The following is an 11362-nucleotide window of genomic DNA, read 5'->3' on the forward strand; positions in this document are numbered from 1 at the left end:
TGATCTCACTGGGCTAATGAATGCCTAAATCCAAAAAAAGAGAGGCAGCTGAATGTCTTGAGCAGCTTAAGCCACACAATACCCAGTGTGACCACAACAGCAAATGTAAGAAATGTGCAAACCACCACCTGTTATGCACAACACTTTATTTCTGTACTCTCCAAATTAGTGGATTGTGTACTTCCTACTTAGCAATCCTACAGAAAAGATTGATCTTGTAAAATGATGAACTTTAAAAACTGCAGTTGCAACTGACAGCATCTGTAATTAATTATTCTAAATTTTTACCCCTTGGACTAAAATGTTGTTAGCAATATGAAAGAGACATAAAGCTTTAGGTCAAAATAATCTCTCTTTATCTCTTTGGTCTAAATAAAGCCACAGAAGAGCTTAAATGAATGACAAAATACAGCAAAAAAATGCACAGTGCAATGTTCTTAAGTACAGCTTTGCACTACATCAACAATGATCATTATTTTCAGTGGGGGAAGAGCTAAACCCTAGAAATGTGGTTTTAAACAAAAATGCACAAATTGCAGTTTGTGCTCAGCCTCTACGTATTGCACATCAAAGCTGGTACAGAGCTGCACAGCCTCGAGACTGAGTTTAAGCAGATCTGCTGTTATGACAGCAATAATTTTGGACTTACATTTCTAGGTCTCTGAATTGTCAGTGTAATTAAACTCACACAAATTAGTTTGGAAAGGAATTTTCCAGAAAGCTATCTGGGGCAACATGTGGCTGATCATTTGTACTTGGGTCACTAAATGTGTGGATCACAAAAATACCTAACAATTCAGTATTCTACCATAGTAAAACTCTAAAAATGTCATTATTGTAGCACAGGTTCACGGGGGTTTTAGGATTAATAACCCATAAATCTCTTACAGCAACACCTCTGCTTAAGCAGTCAGAGCTTTTGGTGACAAATGTAAACTGTGGCCTGTACAAAGATTTTGGGTAAGCATAAGGAAAGCATAATTAGAAAATTATTTTCCCTCTCCCCCCATCTAGGAGAAATGCGCAAACCCCATTGAAATAGGAGGTGTGACAAATGCAGTGATCAAGATTTAGTGGCAAAACCAGTTTGTATGTACAAGGCCATAATTAACCTATTGCTCTTCATCAGCAAAACTGGCACTTAGCACAAGAAGTCAGGTATAAGACAGACTGTATTCAGTCTAGGCATCCTAATTTTCCAAGGTCATTACTCTTCAGGCCGTTTTCAGCGATAGATATTTTTGTTACTCCCCGTTGAAAATAACCTGTTTTCCTTGATGTTCACTGCACACTTGCATGAACTGTGTGGCTGCAGAGATAACTGATTCCTGATTCAGTTAGCATGTTATTCTAACTTGCAGCATGACTTTACAAATGGGCTTGCAATGACTTCAGGAAATAAGTATTATTTTTACATATGTGTCGTATTTGAGTAAAAACTTCTATATATGTGTCGTATACAAGTAAACACATTTTTATATATATGTCATATATATAACAGAAAAAGCAACAGAAAACTTTACTTTTTATTTATATTTATATAATTTTTCCACTACAAAATTAATGAAGAATTCACTATGATTAGTGAATTTTGTTAGAACCTTTATTTCATAAACAGCTTTTTTGTCCTAATTCTCCTTTTAATGGTCAGTCTCTCTATCAAGATTTTCTGCTTTCACGATTTTGCTGTTGTTGTTTTGGTTTACTGGATTTCTCTTTTTTGACACATTCAAGAAATTCTTCTGCTCATTCCTCCTCCACAATATTTGCTTTATCCTGTATCATGGGGTGATATTCCGTGATCTTGAGTGATTGTTTTCAAATGCCGGTATGACATTTTTTTCTGTTAAATACAAAGAGGTGTAGCTGGCACGAGTCTACTTAACACAATGTTACACACTGCTGTAGTTCCAGGGTATGAGGCAGACCGTAAACAACAAACATTTGGTGAAATCCCCACATAAGCGAGGACTAAAACCAAAATGGGAGTGGAAGCTCCCACTTTCCACGCCTGTGGTGAATCTGGATGCAGAGGCCAAGAAGGGCTGGAAACCACCTTCCTCTTGCCTTTCTCTCATAGACTTGAACCATTTCTGCTCCCCACAGTGCGCAGGGGCAGCCGTGGGGCAGCAGGGGAGTGAGGTTTGGTCACAGAAAACCTCCTCGTGTTGGGCTGCTCAAGGCAAAGTGCAGCTGCTCTGCATGTCTGGAAAACAGAAACTGATCTCAGCGGAGCAGGGCTCTTTCATATCTGAAGAGTATTTAACATGACTGTGTTCCAGCCTGATCAAAGCTCAGTTTTATCACGAGGGAAATCTTTGTAGCTGTCCTTTTCTCTGGTTCTGAAGAGCGAGTCGTAACTTAACACCTATAATTCTTTAGGTTAGCTGCAAAAGGGCAAAAATGCGTTCCAGGAAAATGTTACATGTGGTTATAATAAATTAAAATCTTTACTTTTATTTAAATTGATTTGTCTTAATTATAGTTTCAAGTCATTATTAAGTGCACAGGTAGTCCCTTTACTTTGAACATGATTTGCTCTTTTCTACAATTTGTTTCAAAATTTAGTTATCTGTTTAAAACTGATTTCCAAGGAGAAAAACAATATTAAACTCCTCCAGTATGACAGGAAAATCTCTGAGAGCCTCTTTGTTTAGAGGGAATTAAACTAGCAGAGCATTTTAGAATTCAAGCAACAGGAAGTAAATGTTTTTACCTTCTTCAAACTTGTTCCTGACTTTTCAAAAGAGAAAATGAATACCTATTTTTAGTCTTAAATACATAACATCACTGTATTTTTTTCAACTCTTGAAAAAGCACTTTGGTTCTCAAAACCTAAAGGAACTTGGGCCTCACATGTGCTCATTCATTTCACCTCAAAAGAGGAAATATGATTTACACTTGTCCTCTATCCTACAAAGCCTTGCACTAGCAGGGTACATTGAATACTATCAGGAAAAGAAAATTTAAAAATATGGAGAGCAACAGCTCACAGTGAGAAAAATAAAATGAAAAAACACACTGGAAGTTATTTCACCCACTCAAATGTTTTTCATGTCTTTAAAACTTGCAAATGCTTTTTGAATTTATTTAGATGAATCGAGATGTATTTAACGTCCTGATGAAACTCCACAGCTTGTTATGCTCCTGGAAAATTTGGGGAGGGAGGTGGGAATAAATCAGGAAGCAATTTAAGGTATAAAAATTTTAAAACACCTTTTTAAGGAACCAAACTACTCGCTGAAGACAGGTTTTGTTTTTCAAGTCAGTTCTGAATTAAAGGGAAACTTTCTGAGGTACAATTTAATTGCAAGTGTTAACTTTCTAGGCAATGAGCAGCCTACTGGCACAACACCCTCCACAGAAAACCTGGGCTCTCACATCCCACCAGAGGGATGGGAGGCCACGCTAAAGCCTCTTTGCCTTCCTTTTCTTTGTGCTTTTCTCTGTCCTGAAGCTGAAAGTAGACATGAAAAAGTAAAGTACTGATTCAAAAAATGCATAAATTCTACTGCAAGACCATAATTGCAGTTTCTCGTACATTTTTTTTTCGAAATCCATCACATTTCCACTCCCAGATTTTTTAATTTCTTGACTGTCAACTATCTTTACCTCCTTCAAGTACTAAAATCTGGCTTTCTATCACTGTGAAATAATTATCTCATACTTATGACCTGTAAAACACTTTATGCCATCACTATGCCCACAATATTCATCATGTATTCTGTGTTAGCATCTCTTAGTCAATTTTAAAGAATGTAATTAAGAGTATTATAAGACCTTGATGGCTCATCCTCAAAATGTGCAACCCAAAGCAACAGAAAACTTTACTTTTTATTTATATTTATATAATTTTTCCACTACAAAATTAATGAAAAATTCACTATGATTAGTGAATTTTGTTAGAACCTTTATTTCATAAACAGCTTTTTTGTCCTAATTCTCCTTTTAATGGTCAGTCTCTCTATCAAGATTTTCTGCTTTCACAGTTTTGCTGTTGTTGTTTTGGTTTACTGGATTTCTCTTTTTTGACACATTCAAGAAATTCTTCTGCTCATTCCTCCTCCACAATATTTGCTTTATGCTGTATCATGGGGTGATATTCCGTGATCTTGAGTGATTGTTTTCAAATGCCCATATGATAAACATTGTTTTTACTTCAATCTCTCTGAGAGGTCCATCTGACTCTCCCTTATGAATGTATTACATACCTGATGTGTTCAGGCTTTGCAATTCCCCCTCATGAAGCCCTTCAGTGATACAGAAATATTATTGACATTTTACAATGGAACAGAAAACGAGTCAGCTTATTAAGGTATCTAAATGCTTAAGGATGCCTTTTGGGGATTTTCAAGGTTGCTCTGACATATAACTCTTATTGAACTAATTGAAGATTTTTCACTAAATGCCTAATTTGCATTTTCAGTTTTCTGAAAAGCTTTAAAATCTGACTCACTCGTGTCACCCTTGAAATCCAGTGGACCAGCCTGTTAAACCCAGATCTCATTAACCCTTAAACTCGTGCCCGAAGCACGTGCAGCACTCCCCAACACAGGGGAAAAACACTGAAATACCCTGGAGAACTGAAAAATAAAGATGTGGCACACACCACAGGCATGCAGTCCCCTCCTGGCCTGAGCCACACAGCCAAGGGCATCAGGTATCAGGAGAGGATCTCCAGGGATCTGGCTGCTCCGTGCCGGGGCTGAGGGGCACCAGGAGGCTGAGCTTGGACACAGATGCTGGCACCAGCCTCAGCAGCCCCTCAGCTCCCTCCTTCCCCACCTAGGGCTGGGATTTTCCAGCGTGTCCTGACAGGGGACACAGCCAACATCCATGAATGGCTTCAGCCAAAGGTGCTGCCGAACTGTCTGCACCCACCACAGATCCAGGCAAGAGCCTACTTCAGTTCAGAAACACTTTTCAAAGCACATCCCCATGCTCTAATTCCTGCACAACACCTGGTCATGTACCTCATCAGCCACTTAATCATGCACTCTTCTCCACTCTGATGCTGCAGATCTTTTTAGATTGCTGTTTTGGGTGGCCTGAGAGCCAGTCACTCAGTTTGACTCTGGCACATCACCTTCACAGGTGCAGAGGGGCAGGAAGCTGGAGCAAGGACAGCTGCATCTTTTGCCCAGTTCTCCACATTCATGCCAGTTCTCCACTCCTTCTCCACTCTGAGCAAGGACAGCTGCATCTTTTGCCCAGTTCTCCACAATCATGCCAGTTCTCCACAATCATGCCAGTTCTCCACTCCTTCTCCACTCTGAGCAAGGACAGCTGCATCTTTTGCCCAGGTCTCCACTATCATGCACTTTTGCCCAGTTCCCCACAATCATGCACTTTTCTCCACTCTGATGCTGTAGATCTTTTCAGATTGCTCTTCTGGGCGGCCTAAGAGCCAGTTACTCAAGCACATCACCTTCACAGCTCGGGGTTGGGAGCTGGAGCAAGGACAGCTCCATCCTTCACCCAGTTCTCCACAATCATGCACTTTTCTCCACTCCTTCTTCTCTCTGAGCAAGGACAGCTTCATCTTTTGCTCAGTTCTCCACGATCATGCCAGTTCTCATCTCCTTCTCCACTCTGAGCAAGGACAGCTGCATCTTTTGCCCAGGTCTCCACAATCATGCCAGTTCTCCACAATCATGCACTTTTGCCCAGTTCCCCATAATCATGCACTTTTCTCCACTCAGATCTTTTCAGATTGCTGTTCTGGGCGGCCTGAGAGCCAGTTACTCAAGCACATCCCCTTCACAGCTCGGGGTTGGGAGCTGGAGCACGCACAGCTCCATCCTTCGCCCAGTTCTGCTAAGGAGACGCTGTCCTTCAGCACCACTTTTCTCCACATCCCTGTTCAGGCCTCTAGTGGCTGGAAAGGGAAAGGATCAGCTTGCCAGGGCTTTTTAAAGGCCGCTTTGCCCTTGTTAAGTCAATGAAACTCACCACACACAGCAAGCCGGGTCTGGTCAGTGTTATTTATATTATTATTCCCTTTCACTGCGAGTCGTACTGCTTCGTTTTGGAAGTCATGTGCACTCCCTTCTTACAGCCCACAGCACCACAAGCAGCTAAACAAACCACAGCCGTACTGGGGTAAGAAACACATTTTAATCAAAGAAATACGAGATTAGGTAAATGAACGAATCCCCGACGTGGCCACCTCACAGAACCATTTCCCAAGTCAGGGTTTGTGGGTAACATGTTGCCTGCCAGACCCTCTGAGACCGGCTGCAGCTGCAAAAAATAAAAACGTTCAGATGGAGGCCAATGGGAAGATGCTGCCTGCAGCGTAATTGCTCAGTGTTGTTGCACATTGGCTGGCAAAGGTTAGGGACTGCTGCTCTGTGTAATCGAGCAGGTTCACAACAACACCGGAAGGCTGTTGTGTAATACCAGTTCAAGCAAAACAGGTAGGAATAAACACACTTTTTCTTTTTTTTTTTTTTAATTTTTCTTTTTTTATCATCTTTAGGTAGAGGTGATAAATTTTTACTGAGCACGCCGTGTTTTAAAATTGCTCCCAAACAGATGCCAGGTATTCTTTTTGCCTGAGGCTGATGGAAAAAAAAAAAAAAGAAAAAGAAGCAGGTAGCTTCTGAAAGAAATCTGAAAAGCTATTATCAAGTGGTGGGGGTTAAAGTCTCCATATGCATTTCAAGTAGTTTTGTATCCAAAGCGAGCACTGATTTAAGCAGATGGCTTTGGAATCATGACCTGATACACAAATACATGACTGATCCTTTAGTAAATAAAAATTACAGAAAATCACAGGTGTCTGTCCTAAAATTACTGCTTATATGAACAAAGTAATTAAATCTGCCTATATAAACCAAACAATTAAATTTGTCTACTTTTAAAGAAACCCTATCAAACATTGCATGAATCACTCCAATTTGAATATTTTAAGTAGTGAAAAGCCAGAATGGCTGCAAATAGCTTTGGATACAAGCAAACTGAATGATGGAAAATTCCTTATTCATTTGTTGTGACAGCACATCTTTTTCCTCCCTTGAGTATTTTTTTATTTAGTTTTACTTGTTTTCTCCAGGCCTCCAGCATATCCAAGGATTTGTCAGGAAGTTGCACTCTGAGTGTTACTTCGGGATACTGAATTACAGAAAAGAGTGCCATTAGACTGCCCTGTGCTAAATGAACTGATTTATTTCAGAGAATAATGAAGCAAGGAATACTGCGCTGTGATGACTTGCTGATCTAACAGCAAGGCTTCCCAGTAGTGCAAAGGTTTATCAACTTCTGTCTTAACTCACTAAATTTCTCCCCATTCTTATCAACCCCAACTCGATGATGCAAAAACAAATATAATAAGCTCCTAATCTAAACTGCAATTTGCCCTCCCCTGGCATCCAGAGACAAATCCTCAATCTTTTCTGCTTTTGTCCAGCTGGAGCTCAGCCTCCTTATGAGAAAGCTTCCTTAAGTTAAAGTTTTTAAGTAAGACTGTTATGCCACGATGTGGAAGCCATAACCCTGACAAACACACACAAACCAACCCAGCGCGCATCCTGTCAGACCCGCAGCCCCACATCTGCCACAGGAACGCGAGGAACACTCTTGTTAGCTTGCGACACGCGGAACCGGGGAGTTGCGTTGAGCCGCGTTCCAGTCAGACCGAGCTGCGAGGCGCCTGGCCGCTCCACCCCGAGCTCCGAGAGGGCCGGGGGAGCGGCGGGGGAGCCCCGGCCCGCCGGCACTGCAGCAGAGCCCCGGCGGCGCCGGCCAGGGCGGCTCCGACCCGCTCCGGGCGCGAAGTTGCGCGCCCGCCCCCCGCGCTGCCGCACCCGCCGCGGGCTCGGGCTCGGGCTAAAACCCAGCCCGGCGGCACCGAGCCCGCACCGGGCACCGGCGTCCTCCCCCGGCAAACCCGCCCGGCAAACCCGCGGCCCCGGAGCATCCTCCCCGCCACCTCCTTCCTTCCCTGCCCCGGCAGGCCTCTCCCCGCGGCTCCGGCAGCCCGGGGATGCTCGGGGGAGCTCGCCCTCCTCCCGCAGCCGGGGCCGGAGGGAGGCCGCCGGTGCCCGCGCCCCCGAGGGCGGCGGCCGTACCTGAGTCGCTGAGGCGGGGCCGGGCTCTGTCCCGCAGGTAGTAGATGAAATCGCGGCAGTTCTCGTTCTCCACCGCCCCGACGGAGCACAGCTCGGCCAGCAGCTGCAGCGCTTTCTGGCAGATCTCGTCCTCCCTGTCGCCGGGCATCGCCCCGCAGCATCCTCGGGAGCGGAGCGGAGCCCTGCGGTCAGGCGCCGCGCCGCTGCCCGCCGCCCGCCTGCGGCCGCCGCGCCGCCGCCCGCATCCTCCTCAGCCGGCGGCGCCCGCCCCGCCGGGCCGAGCCGGGCCGGGCCGGGCCGGGCCGCCCGCCGCTCCCCGCGGTGCCGCGGCCGGGGGCGCACGGGGGTCCCACCAGTTGAACGCGAGGGCGGGGAGCGCCGGCGCCGCGGCCGCCCAGCCGCGCTGGCGCAGCGCTGCCGCCGGGGGAGCGGGCGGGGGCCGCCGCGCCCCTCTCCGCCCCGGGGGCAGGACCAGCCCGGGCCCCCAGCGCGCACGCTGCTCGGGGGAAACTTCAGAGGCGGCGCCGGGGCTGGCGGAGCGCGGGTCCTGACGGACAGCGCCCCGTCCCCCGCCTCACCATGGCGGGCAGGCCCGGCCCTCTCCGCCCGCTCGTCCCGGGCCGGGCGCCCTTGCGGCTCGGTGCCCGCTCCCGCTCCGGCGCCGGCGGAGTGCGAGCGAACGCCTCGCTATCCGGAACGCGCGCCCTCGCAGCCGGCAGGGGAAAGTGTTGGAGATGCTCTTAGCCCGGGCGGAGCGGCGATCTTCGTTCCGCGGATTCGTACGGACGGGTTAATAAGAGTTAAAGCACGGCTGAGAAAGCTGAGGCACCTGAGAGCCAGGCAGAGCCGGAGGGGAGGGCAGGAGAGCCTTGGCGGAGGAGGAGGGGGCTGAGGAGATGTCTGCCATTAGGCATGTTTATCCTGACAAGTAGGAGATCCGTGAGGTGCTGCTTCGCTTTCTGGGTTTGTAGGCTGGGAGGCTGGTGGGTGTCATGAGGGGAAAAGCTGAGAAACTGGCTGCTCCATTTAACTTCATTCGTTTTTTCTCTCTCTCTCCCTTTTATAATACTTCAGGCAAATATCAAAGGCCACGGTAAGCTCGGGAAGTTCAGCCTGGTGTGGATGTTCAGCCTCCTGTTTAAAGACTGCTGATAACGGTTCTAGAAATAGCATCATCTTCTAGTAGATGCTTTTTTTCTTCTTAAAGAAAAAAGTATATCATCGAAATGAGATGCATTTTGGGAAAGGAGAGGGTATTAATAAGAAAAGTTGTTTACTAATATAACTTGCCTCCTAGTGCTTTGGCAACGTTGCTTATGTCTGAAAGGCATTCCCTCCTCCACCTCCCCACCCTTTTTAATACAAAAATGATATCTGTAAAACGTGATTGTATAAACCAGGCACAATTCCACCAGTAACCAGGCGACTCGCTCAGGCTGGCTTGTCATTGTTAAGAATTAATAGTAGATAATAAAATAGTGTATAGCTGTTACAGTTGTTACCATTGAAATCATGCTTTTGAGGGCCAGAGATTTTGGTGCCATCGGTATGTGTTTTTACATCTAACTGTGTGAAACTCTCTGCTAGTCTCAATAAATGCTGCACAAATGCTCATCTTGGTGCTGGATGAACCAATGTCATTTGTTTGTTTCTCCAAGCATGCAGGGAGAAGGACAATTCGTAAGAGGTACTATCAGTCAGAGCTCTTCCTCTGAAACTAAGGATCAGGCTCCAGCAGTCCTGCTGCTCACCCTTCTGCAGTGAAGAAGGGGCAAATTTTAAAGAACTTCGTAGACCTAGAGGCACCAGAATGTCTTCTAGGGAAAAAACAGGTTCAAGAGGACAATCAGATTATTTGTATGTATGTAAACCCTCAAAGCTGTCAAAGTTATCAGAGATATCTGTATACAAAGCCCAGTGATCGTGTGTGACCAGATTTCGAATTACTGTAAACAATTTGTCTATAATTTTTATTTTATTTTTCATATTATTTAGCTATAGTTTGGTAGTTTGGCATTGACCAAGAGAGCTGTGCTGTTCTATAGCTTGACCTCTCTCCAGGACAGACAAATACATCAACTGCAAAGGGATATTAATGCCAGAGTGTGTTTTTTATCCTGTGGGACCACAAGGCCATTGCTAGCTTGGGATTCAGGCTTGCTGCAGAGTGAGCTCTGGGCAGCCTGGTGATCAAGTGGTAATTTCTTTATCCTTCTTCTGTAACAAAAATCTTGCTTCATTTTTTTGAATGGCAGCAATTTGAAGGTGCTGAAATGCTTGCAATACAGGTGCTTGGAGATGGAAATTTTTCAGTCTGGTGGAGGAGAGAAACTATTTGGACATCACTGCTTGTAAACAAAGGCATCTATTCTCCAAAGCTCTGAGCTCTAAGTGCACTGTTTGAGCAAATGCCCATGTCTCTGGAGATTACAGCAGTAAATGTAATCAGCTCTGTCTCAGAGCAAGAGCAACATTTCCTTCCTGATCTTGCCTCTGAGAACCGCTTGTATCTGCCATTGTGTTATCATTGATTGCATGTTTGTCTTCTTGCAGGCACTCCTGGTTTGCTCCTGTGTCAGCAGCAGATTTCCCCAGTCAAGGTGACCATGTTACATTTGAGATCCCTAATGAGTGCTGCACTAATTAACTTTGGTCCTAGAAAGTCAATGAAAGTGATGCAGCGGGATGCTCTTATTAACCTTATCCCCAGAGTTACAATCTGCACTGACACAGTAAGTCTATTTTGTTTTTTCCTGTTTAGCTCAAGCTGCCCTCACACAACACAGTGTACTCAAAAAAATCCCCAAGCCTGCTACACACGGAGTCAGAATAAGTTTAACTGTTTGACCTACAACAGTTCTGTCATCATCAATTGACACATTCGTCTTTCTTTTCCTGAAATAAAGCTTTTTTTCCCCAGTGTTCTGGCAGCAGCACAAGGATTGCTGGCAATGAAGTCACCTTCAAAGCTGAGGCATTCATGAAACAAATGCATTTCTGGAAGCAAGGCAGCTTGCATCAGAATTTTTGTTATGGCTGTGCTGCAACCAGAACTTATCAAATGTTTGTGCTGAGTGTTTGTAATTGCTTGACTTAGATTTGCCCATTTGGGCACAGCTCATCGTGGGAGTACCTTTTTCTTTAATAAAAGGGAGGAAGGGAGGCCAGGGTTGTTTCAGGAAATCAAGAAAACACGTAGAACACCTAAGTCACTAATGGAACACAACAAGCAAGGCTTGTTTTTCATCCCAAGAATTCAAAGTTTGTCATTAAATAGAAGGACAAAATGG

General features: G+C 45.2%; 1 protein-coding gene across 3 annotated transcripts in view; it reads right to left on the bottom strand.

The window, feature by feature from the left end:
• SYT9 (synaptotagmin 9) overlaps positions 1 to 8294 on the bottom strand; it is a 68080-nt gene extending 59786 nt beyond the window's left edge. For all 3 annotated transcript variants that reach the window (XM_054283675.1, XM_054283674.1, XM_054283677.1), the window contains exon 1: positions 8073 to 8294. In XM_054283675.1, the coding sequence (XP_054139650.1) occupies positions 8073 to 8220 (148 nt within the window). In that variant the 5' untranslated portion in view covers positions 8221 to 8294. The remainder of the gene's footprint in view (positions 1 to 8072) is intronic.
• Between the last annotated feature and the right edge of the window lie 3068 nt (positions 8295 to 11362).

Source organism: Melozone crissalis, unplaced genomic scaffold (genome assembly GCF_028551555.1).
Source record: "Melozone crissalis strain CALT ecotype California unplaced genomic scaffold, PUWL_Pcris_2 ptg000038l_1, whole genome shotgun sequence".
Classification (NCBI taxonomy): domain Eukaryota; kingdom Metazoa; phylum Chordata; class Aves; order Passeriformes; family Passerellidae; genus Melozone; species Melozone crissalis.